Consider the following 18502-nt stretch of genomic DNA (forward strand, 5'->3'; position numbering starts at 1 on the left):
ATATAGTTTGTTTTTTTCTTTGATAGGAGTAAGTTGTTGACTTTGGAGTGTTCGGAGAAAATGAAGTGTGGAAAGTTCATACTTCATTGTTTGAATGACTGACCGACTTAGAAGACAAGTCAACTTAGAAGACAAGCCGAGTTTGTTTTGTTTATATAGAGTTTGAAATGTTAAATATCGAACATTAAAAATTTGAATCTGATGATGGCTTAAGTAAAAATTTGACATATAATAATTTTTTTAACGTTTCACTGGATGTGTTAAATTAAAATATTATTTTATTAGATATTATTAATTAGTTTACAATAATTTAGGTATATTAATTGAAAAATAATAATAAAATAATAAAATAATATCACAAGGTCAAACAGCCAAAAATAACAGTAAGAGAGATGTGTAAGATCTTTCCATTTTTACATTTGGATATTCATGTCATATTGTCATTGACAAGAATGTAGGAGTTCCTACTTACAGAGAGGAAGTATTTTTCATCTTTCTTTTATTAGCTGAAACATTTGGGTATTTATTCAAGAGAACGATAGCAAAATAAGGTCTTCTTATTTTTTTTCCATGATGAGGCTTATGAGCATTTTTTCTAGTTGTGTTGGGCACTTGTAGAATCATCATCAGGATGATAATATCTGTTAAAAAACCACATAGAATCAGCTGTTACTGCATATCCATCTTGATTCCGGTGCCAACCATAGTAAGCATGGGTTCGGTTCTTGATGTCGAAAGTAGCATGGCCAAAACTGGCCTCTCTAAAAGATGAGTAAGCTGGCTGTGGTTCTGTCATACTGCATCACAAAAGGAATTTTTCATAGACTCAGTATGCAGTGCTGACAAATACTTACGGAAATGAATCAGAAAACACCAAATCTATCACGCATGCTAATATACTTACTTGGTCGCTAAGCCCTCAATATTTCCTCCATCACCAATGGTAATGTAGACCGGTGCGGATTGATTTTTCACGGGAATGCAAATACCATTTACGATGTTGTATGCAACATTGGATATACGATGCTGTGGTATACACAAATCAGTGACTTATCAAGTTCTGTCATCTTGAATCTTGAGAGTAGATGGAGGATGGTAAATTAAAACAAATACAGTGTGCTTTAGTATTAGGTATAGGCATTTCTGCAATGTACTTTTCCTCAGATGAGTTTGGTATTCTCTCTCGAACGATAAAAATTTTCAATAAATCGGATCAATATGTTGAATTTAAAAATCTTCTATGTTAGTTCTATGTAGATCACCAAATAACTGGGAAAATATTTGCATTTTATGGACATGGCCAGGGTATGTATATGAAGCACTTACAGATCGTTCATAGGCATGGACATGACCAGCAAATACTACGTCAACCTTGTACTTCACAAACAATGGCTCATACATCACTCTCATGGTTTCTCCTTCCATATAGTGAGTGGTGTAGCTATTATACCATGGTGAATGCATTAAAACAATCAACCATGGGGTCTCACTTCTGTTAACCTTTCGTAGCTCCTCCTCAATCCATCTGTTCTGAGGAGTGTATTTACCTTAAAAAGGAAATGATATGGAAATGAAATTGTTGAAGCACTTGCTTCAACACAGACATTGCAAATGTGACCTATGTACAGAGTTAAGGAATTGACTGGACATTCTGTGGAGAAAAGGAAATTCTAATCGGTATACAGTGTACACGATAATCTTGGAAAAAAATTCCATCATTTTAAAACAGAGTCATTACAGAATATCACTAAGGTATAGTTTGAGCAATAAGTACTAATGTTCCAAAGAATTTACATGATGTCATTTGCAGAGATGAATACAACAATATACTACTGTAAAAATCCATGAAAACAAGAGATAACAATTTCATGTTATTGGGGATTCCAACCTCCGAAACTATGCAAAAATTCAGTATAAAAAGGAGCAAAAGAGGAGCTGATGTAAAAAATGCAAGGAGCATCCAGAGAAGTTATGCATTTGATATTCAGAAAAGGAAATTTTGAAACAGTATCTTCTGCTGCATATGTGCATAGGCCTTTTGTACGATGTTAATATATTAATCAGAACACACACACACACACACACACACACACACACACACACATATATATATATACATATACGTGTATATATTTATGTATAACCTTACCATATGCTGAATAAGAAGATAAGACTATGACGTAAAATTTGGGATTGAGTTCGCTTGCATCGAAGATGATCTAAAAGTTTTTAACATGTTCAAAAAATGGTTAGCTTTCTTATTTTCCCACAAGGCAACGGGTGAGGTTTGCTACATGCTGTAAGCTCTAATGGATAAGGTAACATGCAAGGCAACTTTGCCTCAATGTGTCTGGTAAGGCAACTTTGCCTTGGTAGTTGTTAAAAGAGATTGGTGAGTACAGCTGCACAGGTTGGGTTAGGTGATTCGAGCTATACTGATCTTGCATTGAGCTCTTTCTCATCTTAGTGAAGTTGTTTGCCTGGTCGGTTTGATGACCCCAAATTTTGAGCTATTTCTTATCTTTTCAGTGAAGTTTTTTACCTAGTCGGATGAATGACCCCGAGTTTTTCTATTGTTGGGTTTCTGGGTGACCATTTGTGTGTATCTACCTATAATTTACTTCAACCTTTTTTCCTTTAATTTGCATTGTTTGAATCACTCTTAATATTTTAACTCGGCCCAGATTAATCGCAAAACCTTTTAACCACACCCCATTAGAATTCCTGATAACCCTCCCAGCACTAACACTTCCCACATCACCAATGCAACTGCCATCAACAGTCAGCTTTAAAAATCCAAGACAAGGGGAGACCATCAGTTGCAGAATGGTGGCTTTCTTTTGAATCATAAACTCAAAAAAGAGAGGAGCAAAAAAAAGAATGGTATAATAGAGATGCAGAAAATGAGTTGCTACCAATGCAAATTATATCACAAAGCAACCACAACAAGAAGTCAATGATTTAAGTTTTAATATGCATTCGATCTCGGGAATCAATTTTTTGATGGTAAAAAGAGAGACAAGAAAAAGGGTACAAAGATTCATGTGATTCAGCCTCAATTCTATGTCCATGTTGAAGAGGATCATGTATAAAAGCATATGAAAATATATAGCCAGTGAAGAAAACATTGAATCTTCTAATAATACTCATACATTCAGGCATTTAATTTACTGTTTCCATCAAGATCAGGCTCTTATGGACTTTGAATCATCAACAGGATAATTGTGTCTGTTGAAAAGCCATGTAGAATCAGCTTCTACTGCATATCCGTCTTGATTACGGTGCCAGCTAAAGTAAGCATGAGTTCTGTTCTTTATGTCAAAAATTCCATGACCAAAACTGGCCTCTCGGAAAAGCGAGTAATCTGGCTGTGGCTCTGTCATACTGCACCACAAGCAAAGAAAAATAAAAGTTACACATTAAGGAATCAGGCGATGCTAACAAGTAGGAACTTCCCTCATACTGATAAAATTCTTACACGGTCGATAAGCCTTCAAGATTTCCTCCATCACCAACTGTAACGTACACTGGTGCAGATTGATCTTTCACAGGAGTGCAATTTGCATTCACAACATTATATGCAACATTGGACACACGTTCCTGTGGTGTATACCAATTAAATCAGCATTTCTGCATTCTGCAAAATACTTTTCCACCAAATGGTTTCATATGCGTATATTGAGTACTTACAGATCGTTCATAGGCATGAACATGACCATTAAATACAACATCGACTTTGTACTTGACAAACCACGGTTCAAACGTCACTCTCATGCCTTCTCCTTCCATGTAGTGCGAGTAGTAGCTATTATACCATGGACAATGCATTATAACAATCAACCAAGGTGTCTCACTCCTGTTAACTTTTGGTAGCTCTGTCTCGAGCCATTGGTACTGAGGAGTGCTTGGACCTTAAGAAAAAGGAAATGATATGTAACATGAAATTGCTGAAGCACTCAATTAATTTAAACACATAGTACAGAAGATCTCACTACCAAGTTAGAAATTAAAGACCAGGAGATCCTGCACAGAGTCGGACTATGTATATGTATATTGTATATATCCTCACCATATGCCGAATAAGAAGCCAAGACTATGATGTATGCCGAAGCTCTCTTGATTGAGTACCAAAATGGGGCAGTACTCCCTGATGCATTATATGGGACATAATACCGGTGAGTGTAAGGCTTAAAAGGTATTGTTTCACCCTGCAACAAAAGTACCAATCTTCTTTTAGCAAAATACTTCATCTGATGACTTTCTTAGGATTCGAAAAATTCATAAAAAAAGAAGAAGAAGCAGCAAATACTGGGATAAATTTAGTGGATGAGTAGAACTGTAAATAAACTAACAACAAAGGCATCATGGTTGAGGAAGATGCTATATTTCAAGTTCATTAGCTATTATACAGAATAGTATACTTCTTTAGATTTCACACAATGCAGACCCTTCTTTCTCTTTGGTTGCCAAAGACGAGGATCATTCTTATAATGCAGGTATTCCTCACAACAAGTGTATACACAATTGTGAAAAAAAAAGATCTAATCGAAGACGAGAAAAGATAAACAAGAGTTCCAGACAAGCTAGTGTTGTTATGAGATGCTTACAAGTTCTGGGGCAAAATCAATCTCATGATTCCCTGCACTCCATATCCAAGGTTGATAAGCAGCACTTCTCTCAGTGAATCTCCCCCATGTATCCCATCTAACATTATCATGATATGGATAGTCATTTGCATAGGAGAGGTCCCCAAGATACAAAACTGTTTGTCCTTTGAGCGGATTTAATTCATAATGAGTAAGCGTCCTATTTGAATCGAAGGTCTGACCCAGATCACCTACAAATGATACCCCAAATGGTTGGTGATGTATAGATTTTAACCACACACTGCAGCAAAACAATTTATAGTTGTGTCTCATCCATTATCTAGTTCCCAAGTTAAGGCCATAAAGCAGACTGTTTAAAATGGTAGACTTGCACACTAAGGAACAAGTTTCACAAGATTTGAGCAACAATTTTGTTTTTCAAGATGGAATGGAAGAGGGCCATTGGAACAAACCTTGTAACCCACTCAACAGCAACGAAATTACATTTGAATCACAGAGCCAAAACTTGAACCAAGTCTAACTAGCTACAGCATTTTATGATCCATCCTGTTTCGATACGAAATACTGACCTATGAGACCAAATGTGTAAGGTACGTCGGGACCAACTTCAGGAGGAGTTGTAAACCAGAATTGCCTCTCGGTATTGCCTATTCCAACTACATAGTAATATGTGGTATTGAACTGCACAAGAATGTGAAGTAATTGGATCACACTACAGTCTTAAATACTTGGGCTGCATTCATACTTTCAATTGGAAAATTCCAAACCTGTTCTCCGGTACAGAGTCCACAACCTATGCATTTGAAGAAAAAGAATATAATGCAAAACATGAAGGACATGAAATTTACCGATAAATTTCCAATAGTGCAGTGGTGAATGTATCCAGAAGTGTAATTGTAGAATGTATAGGTTGTAACAACGCCCTCAGCCGTCTGATTCTTGCTATCTGCACTCCAGTAAATCACCCCACTATAGCCTGGTCCATCAGCAGTGATCCAAGACACGATCACTGCGTTACCCTGATGGTCTCCTTGTGTTATATGAACCTTAACTCAAGAGCACACACATATCAGAAACTACACCTACTAATCAATCCGATCATGAAGAAAAATAAAAATATGAAGTAAGCCATAAATTTTCGAAGACAAGAACTACATTGACAAAGCTCTCTCCAGGGGAGGTAATATAGTTGAACTACCATTGGCTAAAAGTAACTTAATTCTAATGAGAGGATGGAGATTATACTTGTTGAGGTGCATTATGGCCAGGAGGGACTTGAAAGACATCACTGTCAAGCGGCATATCTGCGCTGTATTTAATTGTCCTCACAAAAGTGCTTGTTATGCCTCCATTGCAGACCACTGCCAAGTTCAAGACCAATCCCAATACTGCAACAATGGCTACCATTGAAGAAGCAGAAGTAGAAGAAGCTAATCTCACCACACCCATCTTGGTCATGTTGTCTAACCCAGACAGGCCCCATTGAGCTATGGACCCTAATTTCCTTTATATACACATGAAACAATAAATGAAAAGAATAAAACTCTATAACTTGTCACAGAATGTGGGGACTATTCAGAGCTCCATACGAATATACAGATTAGATGTCAAAGAGTCGAATCCAAAAACAAATAGGGTTTGCCTGGATTTTGTTCAGTTGCTATCTTTCTTGTAATTTAGTTGTCTTCTGGGGAAGACAAAATTGAGCATGAAAAGTGCATTCTTTGCATATAATATATATATATATATATATATATATATAGAGAGAGAGAGAGAGAGAGAGAGAGAGAGAGAGAGAGAGAAACATAAGTGCATTCTTGTTTGATTATTCCTAGAGAAATAGCATATGGTCAAGCTACTAGCGTCTAAGTCTAATCTACCATTCAGTGCAACCTTTGTTTCATGTAATTTAAAACCTGCCTTGCAAATCTTGTTTCTTTCTTTGGTTGGTGTTGTGACCTTTGATTTCTTCTGCTTGTCTTCCTTTTTTTGACCCTTTGCCTTTGTTTTGCCGCTCGGCGTTTTCTTGTCTTGTCTTGGTGCAGTTTTGTTTCCCTAGAGACAACACAAAAGCATTCTCTTGGAGTAGGCATTCAAGTAAGCAAAATTTACAATATTCCCTGCCTACCTGGAAAACAATGAGTATATTGGGTCCCAGCGGAATGATGACCAACTTTCTTGATGAGTCAAATGAGTACACAACATGTTACCTAGTTGTTAAAATACAACTAGGTAACAACTATATTACCTTGAAGATGCTCACTTTTGTAATTGCATTTATACCTTATGGTTATGTGAAAATAGCTGGATCTATACATATATTACCTTCTGGATTTTGTTATGTGCTTGAAGCTGAAGCCCTATTGGTTTAAAATATATGTTAACTTGGGCTCAAAGATTAGGAATTTCGGATTTATGAGTCGAAGGAGATTCTCATGTCTTAATCCGTATGTTACGTGAGAATAAAGTTTCGAATTTATGCGTTTGTGTCTATTGTACAGGATATTGAGAGTTTGTTTCATGATCTCCAAGTCACTAAACTCAGGCATATTGAATGAGCCATCTACTTTAGGGCATTACAGAGATAATGTAGATATCTATTTGGTTCTCTAGTTTTAAAGCCTCCATGGCTTGTAAGTATCAGAAACTCAAGGATATGAAGCAGATCCTCCTTCTATTAGGTTTTTCTTTTTCTTCAAAAAGTACAAAATAAATGAGATTCAAATTTGTAAGAGTTGGGGGAAGGTATAAACTATTGAATCTTTTATTAGCTGATACATTTGGGTGCTTATTCAAGAGAACAATAGCAACATAACGTCTTCTAATTATTGGGCACTTGTGGAATCATCAACAGGATGATAGTATCTGTTGAAAAACCACATAGAATCAGCTGTTACTGCATATCCATCTTGATTCCGGTGCCAACCATAGTATGCATGGGTTCGGTTCTTGATGTCGAAAGTAGCATGACCAAAACTGGCCTCTCTATAAGCTGAGTAAGCCGGCTGGGGTTCTGTCATACTGCATCACAAAAGAAAATTTCCATAGACTTAGTATGCAGTGCTAACAAAAGGCATTGAATCAGAAAACACCAATTCTATCTCGCATACTGACTTAACGCCAAATCTGTCGCGCATACTGACAGACTGAACATCAAATCTATAGCGCATACGGACACACTTAACACCAAATCTATGGCGCATACTGACATACTTAACACCAAATCTATCATGCACACTGATATACTTACTTGGTTGCTAAGCCTTCAAGATTTCCTCCATCACCAATGGTAATGTAGACCGGTGCGGATTGATCTTTCACGGGAATGCAAATACCATTTACGATGTTGTATGCAACATTGGATATACGTTCCTGTTGTATACACAAATCAGTGAAATCACTTATCAAGTCCTGACATCTTGAATCTTGACAGTAGATGGAGGATGGTAAAAGTAAAAAAAAAAAAAACAGTGTGCTTAGTATTAGGTATAGGCATTTCTGCAATGTACGGTTCCCTGAAATGGGTTCCCTATACTTTATCGAAAGATTAAAGTGTTCAATAAATCGGATCAATATGTTGAATTTAAAAATCTTTGTTGTACAAATAGAGACTATTTTGTTATACAATATATCCAGTTCTATGCAGAGCAGCACACCAAATCACAGGGACAAAGGCATGTATATAAAGCACTTACAGATCGTTCATAGGCATGGACATGACCAGCAAATACCACGTCAACCTTGTACTTCACAAACCATGGCTCATACATCACTCTCATGGTTTCGCCTTCCATATAGTGATAGTTGTAACTATTATACCATGGTGAATGCATTAAAACAATCAACCATGGTGTCTCACTTCTGTTAACCTTTGGTAGCTCCTGCTCAAGCCATTTGTACTGAGGAGTGTATTTACCTTGAAAAAGGAAATGATATGTCAAATGAAATTGCTGAAGGACTCAGTTTAACACAGACGTTGTAAATGTGACCTCTCTACAGAGTTGGAAATTGACTGGAGGTTCTGTGGAAAACAAGAAATTCTAATCGGTGTACTTGATAATTTGGAAGCAAAATCCTATCATTTTAAAAACAGCCGGTACAAAATATCCGTATGATATAACTTAAACAATCAGTCCACGATGTCATTTGCAGAGATGAATATGGTATACTGCTGTAAAAATCCACAAAAAAAAGAGCTAACTATTTAAAGTTTATTGTGGATTCCAACCCCCAAACCACCCAAAAATTAGCAGGGACCACAGGAGCTGATGTAACAAATGCAAGGATTATCCAGTTATGTCTTTATCTTCTCTTTTTTTCCTTTTTTTGGGGTCAAAGTATGTCTTTATCTATTTATTTCAAGATGACATTTGTAATAAATTTATGGGTGGCATAGTTATGCATTTGATATTTAGAAAAGAAAATGTTGCATGATGTAAATGTATTAACCAAAACGTAAATTTATATCCTTACCATATGCTGAATAAGAAGATAAGACTATGATGTATGCTGAAGCTCTCTTGATTGAATACCAAAAGGGAGCAGTACTCCCTGATGCTTTATATGGGACATGATATCGGTGAGTGTAAGGCTTAAAAGGTTTGGTTTCACCCTGCAACAAAAGTTCCAATCTTCTTTTAGAAAAATGCTTCATCCAATGACTTTCTGGGGACATGGAAATGCATACACAAAAAGAGCAGTAGATACTGGGTTAAATTTTGTCAAATACAAGATATTTGGAAGGACAAGCACACGTCTACAAGTAATACTAAAGACAGATTATATAAATACAAATGATCTCATCTAAGACCAGAAATGGCAAATGAGAGTATAAGCTCACTTTCTAGAGCAACCAGATGTTTTATGAGATGCTTACAAGTTCTGGGGCAAAATCAATTTCATGATTCCCTGCAGTCCATATCCAGGGTTGATACGCAACACTCCTCTCGGTGAATCTTCCCCATGTATCCCACCTGACATTATCATGATTTGGGTAGTTATCTGCATAAGAGAGGTCCCCAACAAACAATACTGCTTGTCCTTTCTGTGGGTTTAACTCGTAATGAGTAAGCGTCTTATTGGAATCAAAGCTCTGACCCAGATCCCCTGAAAATGATACATCATGGTAAAATGTTATTTAGATTTAAGAAAGTACACTAGAGTAGAACAATTTACATTTCACAAACACAGGCAATTGCATCTCATCGATTATGTAGTTCCCAAGTTAAGGAAAACTGTTTCAAATGACAGACTTGCACACTAAGGGACAAGTTTCATAAAATAAAGAACTCTAATTTGGTTTGGTATCATTCAAGATGAACGTAGGAGGCTCGTTGCAACACCTCTAAGCTTGTCAATAGCATGAAATTTCCTTTTCAATCCAATGCCAAAAGTTGAACCAGATGTAAATAGCTACATTACTTTACAATGCATCCTGCTCTGATACGAAATACTCACCTATGAGACCAAATGTGTAAGGGACGTCTGGCCCAACTTCAGGAGGAGTTATAAACCAAAACTGCCGCTCAGTGTGGCCAATGCCAACCACATAGTAGTATTTGGTATTGAACTGTGCAAGAATGTATAGGATTAGATCACACTACAATTTGTAAATTACACTTAGACTGCAATCATCATTACAATCAGCAAATTCTCCAATCAACCTATGGATTTGAAGGACAAAGAAATGAGGCAAAAGCACATGAGCATATCAAGTTTACCTTTAAATTTCTGATGGTCGTGTGATGAATGTAACCAGAAGTGTAATTGTAGAATTTATAGGTTGTAACTTTGCCCTCAGATTTCTGTTTCTTGCTGTATGCGCTCCAGTAAAGCACTGTATTGGAACCTGGTTCCTCCACCGTGACCCATGACACAATCAAGGCTTTTCCCAGCTGGTCTCCTTGTGTTATATGTACCTTAAATCAAAGATCAGACACATATCAAAACTAAATTAAATCACTCAAAACTACACCAATTAATCAGTCAATCCCATCAAGAAGAAAGCAAATTATGAAGTAAGCCATCAATTTTCAATCAAAAAAAGAACAAATTTATATAAAAGATATTCAATTAAATAAAGGTTCTTTTATGGTTCCTCTTCCACAACAATTGACTAAAAGTTGTCTTAATTATACTGAGAGAGAGAGAGAGAGAGAGAGAGAGATCATACTTGTTGAGGTGCATTATAGCCAGGAGGGACTTTAAAGACATCACTGTCAAGAGGCATGTCCACAGTTTTCTCCACTTTCCTCACGAAACTACTTGTTTTGCCTCCATTACACACCACTGCCAAGCTCAAAACAAAACCCAACACTACAACAATGGCTGCTGCTACCCGGGAAGAAGTACCCATCTTGGCCATGTTTCGCAGAGGACCCTCAAAACCCACGAATCCACAGATAGCCTACTGAGCTTAGGACAAGCATTTCCTTTATATAGACTTGAAATGAGTTTACTAATAAAGAAAAAAATGATTTTCCATCAAATGAGGGGAATATTCATGGCTTTATGCGGATAACAGAGGTTGGAAGTCAACGTATTGAAATTTGAATGCTAAATCTGGTTGTGGGGGTTGCCTGGATTTTCTTTAGCAATTGCGTGTTGCTCTGGGAATTTGAGAGGGCCAATCTGGGCTTCGGGGAAAATAATGATGATGGGATATAGTTTGTTTTTTACTTTGCTAGGAGATAGTTGACTTTGGAGTTTAGGAGAAAATGTAGTGTGGAAAGTTCATTCGTCATTGTTTGACTGACTTAGAAGACATGTCGATGTTAACGTGAAGTAATATTTTATCTTTTTGCAAATCCACATTTTTTAATCAGCTAACCCAACCCAAGTTTGGTTTGTTTATATAGAGTTTGAAATGTTAAATATCGAACATTAAATTTGAATTTGATGATGGCTCGAGTAAAAATTTGACATATTATAGTTTTTTAACATTTCACCGGATGGGTCAAATTAAAATATTATTTTATTACATATTATTTATTAGTTTACAACAATTTAGGCATATTAATTGAAAAATAATAATAAAATAATGAAATAATATCACATGGTCAAACAACCAAAAATAAGAGAAATGCATAAGATCTTTTCATTTTTGCATTTGGATATTTCAACTGCAAGAATGTAGGAGTTCCAACTTACAAAGAAAGGAAGTATTTTCATCTTCCTTTTATTAGCAGATACATTTGGGTATTTATTCAAGAGAACGATAGCAAAATAAGGTCTTCTCATTTTTTTTCCATGACGTGGCTTATGAGCATTTTTCTAGTAGTGTTGGGCACTTGTAGAATCATCATCAGGATGATAATATCTGTTAAAAAACCACATAGAATCAGCTGTTACTGCATATCCATCTTGATTCCGGTGCCAACCAAAGTAAGCATGGGTTCGGTTCTTGATGTCGAAAGTAGCATGGCCAAAACTGGCCTCTCTAAAAGATGAGTAAGCTGGCTGTGGTTCTGTCATACTGCATCACAAAAGGAATTTTTCATAGACTCAGTATGCAGTGCTGACAAATACTTACGGAAATGAATCAGAAAACACCAAATCTATCACGCATACTAATAAACTTACTTGGTTGCTAAGCCCTCAATATTTCCTCCATCACCAATGGTAATGTAGACCGGTGCGGATTGATTTTTCACGGGAATGCAAATACCATTTACGATGTTGTATGCAACATTGGATATACGATGCTGTGGTATACACAAATCAGTGACTTATCAAGTTCTGACATCTTGAATCTTGAGAGTAGATGGAGGATGGTAAGTTAAAACAAATACAGTGTGCTTTAGTATTAGGTATAGGCATTTCTGCAATGTACTTTTCCTCAGATGAGTTTGGTATTCTCTCTTGAACGATTAAAATTTTCAATAAATTGGATCAATATGTTGAATTTAAAAATCTTCTATGTTAGTTCTATGCAGATCACCAAATAACTGGGAAAATATTTGCATTTTATGGACATGGCCAGGGTATGTACATGAAGCACTTACAGATCGTTCATAGGCATGGACATGACCAGCAAATACCACGTCAACCTTGTACTTCACAAACAATGGCTCATACATCACTCTCATGGTTTCTCCTTCCATATAGTGAGTGGTGTAGCTATTATACCATGGTGAATGCATTAAAACAATCAACCATGGGGTCTCACTTCTGTTAACCTTTGGTAGCTTCTCCTCAATCCATCTGTTCTGAGGAGTGTATTTACCTTAAAAAGGAAATGATATGGAAATGAAATTGTGAAGCACTTGCTTGAACACAGACATTGCAAATGTGACCTATGTACAGAGTTAAGGAATTGACTGGACATTTTGTGGAGAAAAGGAAATTCTAATCGGTGTACAGTGTACACGATAATCTTGGAAAAAAAATTCTATCATTTTAAAACACAGTCATTACAGAATATCACTAGGGTATAATTTGAACAATCAGTACTAATGTTCTAAAGAATTTACATGATGTCATTTGCAGAGATGAATACAACAATATACTACTGTAAAAATCCATGAAAACAAGAGATAACAATTTCACGTTTTTGGGGATTCCAACCTCCGAAACCACGCAAAAATTCAGTATAAAAAGGAGCAAAAGAGGAGCTGATGTAAAAAATGCAAGAAGCATCCAGAAAAGTAATGCATTTGATATTTAGAAAAGGAAATTTTGAAACAGTATCTTCTGCTGCATATGTGCATAAGCCTTTTGTATGATGTTAATATATTAATCAGAAGACACACACACACACACACACACACACACACACACACATATATACATAATCATATACATGTATATATATATATATTTATGTATAACCTTACCATATGCTGAATAAGAAGATAAGACTATGATGTATGCCGAAGCTCTCTTGATTGAGTACCAAAGGGGAGAGGTACTCCCTGATGCATTATGTGGGACAGGATACCGGTAAGTGTAAGGCTTAAAAGGTTCGGGTTCACCCTGCAACAAAAATTCCAAACTTCCTTTTAGAAAAGTACTTCATCCAATGACTTTTATTATAAAATGAGCAGCAAATATAAATATTCCGTTAAATTTTGTAAAATATGAGATACACAGAAAAAGAACATTACACTACACGCATGCGCATATAAATCATACTGAAGACAGATTATATAAATACAAATGATCTTATATATCGAAGACGAGAAATGGAAAATTAGAGTATAAGCTCATTTTCTAGAGCAAACAAATGTTTTAAGAGATGTTTACAATTTCTGGGGCAAAATCAATATCATGATTCCCTGCAGTCCATATCCAAGGTTGATAAGCAACACTTCTCTCGGTGAATCTTCCCCATGCATCCCACCTGACATTATCATGATTTGGGTAGAGATCTGCATAAGAGAGGTCCCCAACAAACAATACTGCTTGTCCTTTCTGTGGGTTTAATTCATAATGAGTAAGTGTCGCATTTGAATCAAAGGTCTGACCCAGATCACCTGAAAATGATACCCAAGTTACATTAGAGTGGAACAATTTACATTTCACAAACACAGGCAATCTCATTGATTACGTAGTTCCCAAGTTAAGGAAAACTGTTTCAAATGACAGACTTGCACACTAAGGACAAGTTTCATGAGATAAAGAACTCTAATTTGGTTTGGTATCATTCAAGATGAACGGAGGAGGCTCATTGCAACACCTCTAAGCTAGTCAATAGCATGAAATTTCCTTTTCAATCTCAACGCCAAAAGTTGAACCAGATGTAAATAGCTACATTACTTTACAATGCATCCTGCTCTGATACGAAATACTCACCTATGAGACCAAATGTGTAAGGGACGTCTGGCCCAACTTCAGGAGGAGTTATAAACCAAAACTGCCGCTCAGTGTGGCCAATGCCAACCACATAGTAGTATTTGGTATTGAACTGTGCAAGAATGTATAGGATTAGATCACACTACAATTTGTAAATTACACTTAGACTGCAATCATCATTACAATCAGCAAATTCTCCAATCAACCTATGGATTTGAAGGACAAAGAAATGAGGCAAAAGCACATGAGCATATCAAGTTTACCTTTAAATTTCTGATGGTCGTGTGATGAATGTAACCAGAAGTGTAATTGTAGAATTTATAGGTTGTAACTTTGCCCTCAGATTTCTGTTTCTTGCTGTATGCGCTCCAGTAAAGCACTGTATTGGAACCTGGTTCCTCCACCGTGACCCATGACACAATCAAGGCTTTTCCCAGCTGGTCTCCTTGTGTTATATGTACCTTAAATCAAAGATCAGACACATATCAAAACTAAATTAAATCACTCAAAACTACACCAATTAATCAGTCAATCCCATCAAGAAGAAAGCAAATTATGAAGTAAGCCATCAATTTTCAATCAAAAAAGAACAAATTTATATAACAGATATTCAAATCAATTAAATAAAGGGTCTTTTATGGTTCCTCTTCCACAACAATTAACTAAATGTTGTCTTAATCCTGGGTCCTTCCATTTTGGCGCCCCAGTATATAACCAGTCTTGAAAAGTAAATTCTAAAGAAATTGAAACAATCCAAGCTCAACAGAAAGATCAACAATGGAGAACTTCAGAGAAAGACTAAATTCATGCTCATGGATCAATATGAAATATAGAAGAAGTCCTGCAAATTCATTATCGATGGCACATCATAATACTGAGTCCTCAATAGTTTTTTGAGTACTGATGTGATTCAATAGTTTTTCAACATCCGGTACGGAACAGAGGATGACTAAGACTTCATTTATAGCTGCAAATCTCAACGTGGCTGGCAATTTATTCACACCTAATTATGGTTACCCTTCAGTACCAAGCTAATTTTGCAGAGTGTCTTAATCTTGCTGATAATTGCTTGTAGTTGTCCTCATTCATTATGATTACCTAGGGGAAGAAAAACATGTGTAAAAAGAAGAGACAGTAGAGTAAGCTTAAGACATCAAATATACAGTTTGTTCATAGCTAGCTCAACTCTGTTTCTTTCTTTTTTTTCTTTTTCTTTGGTCTTCTTTTCCCCTTCTGCTTTCCTATATAAAGGCACACAATGCAGCAATTAGAGCAAGCTCTTTGATTCTTTGGAGTGCCTTCAAATCCTCACACACTCCTTAGTTAAAAGAGCTTCACCCCCAGAATGGCAGCCCCTGATGCTTTCCTCTTGGCCTCTGTTTTTGGTATTCTATGTACCCTAGCGCCACTGTAATCTCTCTCTCTCTGTCTCTTTCATGCACATATAGGATTTCATGCATCGGCTGTAATTGTTGTCTAACTTTTTGCTTGAGCTTGGATTGTTTCAATTTCTTTAGAATTTACTTTTCAAGATTGGTTATATACTGGGGCACCAAAATGGTAGGACCCAGGAGGAAATGGAGGGACAGAGTTCTGAGGGTTGGGCTTGGTCGAATGGGCAGTGAAATTTTAACGTTAGTTTTGATGGAAATGAATTGGAAGGACCATTTTGATGGGTAAATGATAACTTGAAGGACTATTAGTGTCACAAAAAAATCCTGAAGAACGATTCGTGATAATTTTGTAAACCTGAAGGATCATTTGTGATAAAAAAACCTTAAATTAAATCACTCAAAACTACACCTATTAATCAGTCAATCCCTTCAAGAATAAAGCAAATTATGAAGTAAGCCATCAATTTTCAATAAAAAGAACAAATTTATATAAAAGATATTCAGTTAAATAAAGGGTCTTTTATGGTTCCTCTTCCACAACAAAAGAGAATGTATAAATTAATGAATGGAATTTATATCAGAACAAGAAAAGCTGAATTTTTTATTTTTTTTATTTTGACATTATGCTACAATTGACTAAAAGTTGTCTTAATTATATCGAGAGAGAGATCATACTTGTTGAGGTGCATTATAGCCAGGAGGGACTTTAAAGACATCACTGTCAAGAGGCATGTCCACAGCTTTCTCCACTTTCCTCACAAAACTACTTGTTTTGCCTCCATTACACACCACTGCCAAGCTCAAAACCAAACCCAACACTACAACAATGGCTGCTGCTACCCTGGAAGAAGTAGATGCAGAAGCTAAGCTCACCAAACCCATCTTGGCCACGTTTTGCAAAGGACCCTCAAAACCCACAAATCCACAGACAGCCTACTGAGCTTAGCCTACTGAGCTTAGGACAGACATTTCCATTTTATACTAGAAATGAGTTGAGATCATTTTTATTCACCACGCTTTAAACATGATTAAGTATTTAAAACTAAAAATATAAGTAACAAAATAATTAAATAACATTAAATCTCACTCCTCTCTCGCCCCACCCTCACCCCATCCCTAGCGACCATTCCCCAGCAACCCCCCTCGTTCACCCTCCCAACAACAACCTCACACACCCTCTAATGTAAAACCAGAATTCAATCTCTGTAAAACTTATTGAAATTTTCGTGCTTATCCCAACAGTAAGTCATGGGTTTCTATTCTAAAACTTAGTTCAATTTGGCTTTGGGTATTTTTTTGGTCCACATCTGGAATTTTGATTCAATTTTTGGGCTTAGTTTTTAGTCAGTGTGTTTATCTTTGATTTGGGTATTGTGCATTTTTCGGGCTTGTTTTGTTTCTTGTCTGGATGTGTATGATTTTGGGTTGGAATTGTGGATTCTGAGTGTTGGATATGGCTACTTTGCCTGGTTTGATTTGGTGGGGGTGGTTGGCAAGGGAGAGCTAGAGGGTTTTGGTGGAAGGCACTGGTTCGTATTGTCAGTGGCTGATTGGACATAGGTAGCAAGAATTGAAGAAAATCAGACGCATTTTCATTACACTTAAAACAATGTCAAGGTTGTTGATCTTTACCATCTTAATAAATAAATTTTTTAAATTTTAACGTCAATTATTTTTTTGGTCTTTGCTTATTGTTTGTACAGGTTTTGGCTCTCCTCACTTTTGCCTTGGGTTGTTATAAATGTTTCTCTTCATGACCATTAAAAAATAATAAAAATAGAGAAGAGCACATATTATAGCCGCTTGTATAATATGGATGGAGACCAGTCTTTTGTTTTTTCTTTTGTTAATCTAAACTGCAATTTATTTATTTATTTCATATTGAAATCAGTTTTGATGATTTTTTATTCTTTTGCTTCTATATATTTTATCTCAAGCCTATGTTGTTGGGGGATATTTTGGTTTATTTAGTAGCATAAAAAATGCAATCAAGCAATTTCCTTTATAAAAAAAAAAGTTAGTCTGTGAACTTTGTACCATTGAGGTGCTTACGGATGTGAATGATGTCTTTTATGTATATAAAATAGAAAATTGACATTTCTTTTGTGTTAAAAGAAGAAAGAAGAAGAAAAGCAGACATTTTCTTTCAAAAAATAACTTACGTTAAAATTAAAAAAAACTTTTATTAAGATGGTAAGAGAGTTGTCAAAAAAAAATAATATAGATTAATTGAATAGGGTAAACTTGGAAAGCAAAAGTTAGCTTGTGTAATGCATTAATGACATTGTTTTAAGTGTAATGAGAATGACACATGTCATGTGGAAAATGGAGAAGGTCAAAGGAGAAGGTTAGAGAGAAGGTTCTAGCATTCCCCTTGAAGAAAATCAGACGCTTGTCTTTCATGGGTCTTGTCTGTGGGTGGTGGTTATTGGTGCGGGGAATGGTGGCTAAGGTTGAGGGTGTGACTGGTGGGGTGGCTCAGGGAGGTCAACGCATTGAAACTTGAATGCTAAATCTGGTTGTGGGTTGCAGGATTTTCTTTAACAATTGCACGTTGCTTGGGAATGGAAGAGCATCTTCAGGGGATTGCCCGGATTTGTTCCTCTTCCACAACAAATATCAAACATTAAATTTAAATTTAATGGCTGTGGCAATTTGACATCTTACACAACTTTACACTCTACCTGATATGTCAGATTAAATTATTAT

The 18502-nt window shown here is 36.2% G+C and overlaps 4 protein-coding genes across 4 annotated transcripts; all 4 read right to left on the reverse strand.

Moving 5' to 3' along the window:
* Positions 1-595: 595 nt before the first annotated feature.
* On the reverse strand, positions 596-2816 carry LOC103335761 (purple acid phosphatase 2-like). The gene is made up of 4 exons (XM_089055105.1): positions 2699-2816; positions 1327-1547; positions 905-1026; positions 596-797 (listed from the first exon to the last, which is right to left on the reverse strand). Exons 1-4 carry the CDS (start codon positions 2814-2816, stop codon positions 596-598), a joined length of 663 nt encoding a protein of 220 aa, XP_088911231.1.
* A 141-nt stretch (positions 2817-2957) lies between these two features.
* Positions 2958-6235, reverse strand: LOC103335762 (purple acid phosphatase 2-like). Its single transcript, XM_008238792.3, has 8 exons — positions 5853-6235; positions 5456-5653; positions 5177-5288; positions 4608-4837; positions 4070-4208; positions 3691-3911; positions 3479-3600; positions 2958-3384 (listed from the first exon to the last, which is right to left on the reverse strand). The coding sequence occupies exons 1-8, from the start codon at positions 6063-6065 to the stop codon at positions 3186-3188; spliced, it is 1434 nt and encodes a 477-aa protein (XP_008237014.2). The 5' UTR covers positions 6066-6235; the 3' UTR covers positions 2958-3185.
* Positions 6236-7264: 1029 nt separating this feature from the next.
* Positions 7265-11239, reverse strand: LOC103335709 (purple acid phosphatase-like). Its single transcript, XM_008238735.2, has 8 exons — positions 10780-11239; positions 10328-10525; positions 10065-10176; positions 9484-9713; positions 9081-9219; positions 8303-8523; positions 7858-7979; positions 7265-7628 (listed from the first exon to the last, which is right to left on the reverse strand). The coding sequence occupies exons 1-8, from the start codon at positions 10969-10971 to the stop codon at positions 7433-7435; spliced, it is 1410 nt and encodes a 469-aa protein (XP_008236957.2). The 5' UTR covers positions 10972-11239; the 3' UTR covers positions 7265-7432.
* Positions 11240-11680: 441 nt separating this feature from the next.
* LOC103335712 (purple acid phosphatase-like) lies at positions 11681-16733 on the reverse strand. Its single transcript, XM_008238739.3, has 8 exons — positions 16469-16733; positions 14663-14860; positions 14400-14511; positions 13851-14080; positions 13442-13580; positions 12611-12831; positions 12189-12310; positions 11681-12081 (listed from the first exon to the last, which is right to left on the reverse strand). Exons 1-8 carry the CDS (start codon positions 16673-16675, stop codon positions 11880-11882), a joined length of 1431 nt encoding a protein of 476 aa, XP_008236961.2. The 5' UTR covers positions 16676-16733; the 3' UTR covers positions 11681-11879.
* Positions 16734-18502: the final 1769 nt, after the last annotated feature.

This window comes from Prunus mume, linkage group LG6 (assembly GCF_029339155.1).
Source record: "Prunus mume cultivar Tortuosa linkage group LG6, ASM2933915v1, whole genome shotgun sequence".
NCBI lineage: Eukaryota > Viridiplantae > Streptophyta > Magnoliopsida > Rosales > Rosaceae > Prunus > Prunus mume.

What these genes read in the sequence shown, in the direction of transcription:
- LOC103335761 (XM_089055105.1), bottom strand. Translation starts at nt 2,816, where the DNA reads ATGGTCTCCCCTTGTCTTGGATTTTTAAAGCTGACTGTTGATGGCAGT. An exon ending in TAATGGGGTGTGGTTAAAAG is followed by an intron (nt 1,548 to 2,698) that starts GTTTTGCGATTA and finishes TTCCTTTTTAAG; the next exon opens with GTAAATACACTCCTCAGAAC. An exon ending in ATTGAGGGCTTAGCGACCAA is followed by an intron (nt 798 to 904) that starts GTAAGTATATTA and finishes TTTGTGATGCAG; the next exon opens with TATGACAGAACCACAGCCAG.
- LOC103335762 (XM_008238792.3), bottom strand. Translation starts at nt 6,065, where the DNA reads ATGACCAAGATGGGTGTGGTGAGATTAGCTTCTTCTACTTCTGCTTCT. An exon ending in TTACACATTTGGTCTCATAG is followed by an intron (nt 4,838 to 5,176) that starts GTCAGTATTTCG and finishes TATCATTTGTAG; the next exon opens with GTGATCTGGGTCAGACCTTC. An exon ending in TTGATTTTGCCCCAGAACTT is followed by an intron (nt 4,209 to 4,607) that starts GTAAGCATCTCA and finishes CTTTTGTTGCAG; the next exon opens with GGTGAAACAATACCTTTTAA.
- LOC103335709 (XM_008238735.2), bottom strand. Translation starts at nt 10,971, where the DNA reads ATGGCCAAGATGGGTACTTCTTCCCGGGTAGCAGCAGCCATTGTTGTA. An exon ending in TTACACATTTGGTCTCATAG is followed by an intron (nt 9,714 to 10,064) that starts GTGAGTATTTCG and finishes TATCATTTTCAG; the next exon opens with GGGATCTGGGTCAGAGCTTT. An exon ending in ATCTTCTTATTCAGCATATG is followed by an intron (nt 8,524 to 9,080) that starts GTAAGGATATAA and finishes TCCTTTTTCAAG; the next exon opens with GTAAATACACTCCTCAGTAC.
- LOC103335712 (XM_008238739.3), bottom strand. Translation starts at nt 16,675, where the DNA reads ATGGGTTTGGTGAGCTTAGCTTCTGCATCTACTTCTTCCAGGGTAGCA. An exon ending in ATCTTCTTATTCAGCATATG is followed by an intron (nt 12,832 to 13,441) that starts GTAAGGTTATAC and finishes TTCCTTTTTAAG; the next exon opens with GTAAATACACTCCTCAGAAC. An exon ending in ATTGAGGGCTTAGCAACCAA is followed by an intron (nt 12,082 to 12,188) that starts GTAAGTTTATTA and finishes TTTGTGATGCAG; the next exon opens with TATGACAGAACCACAGCCAG.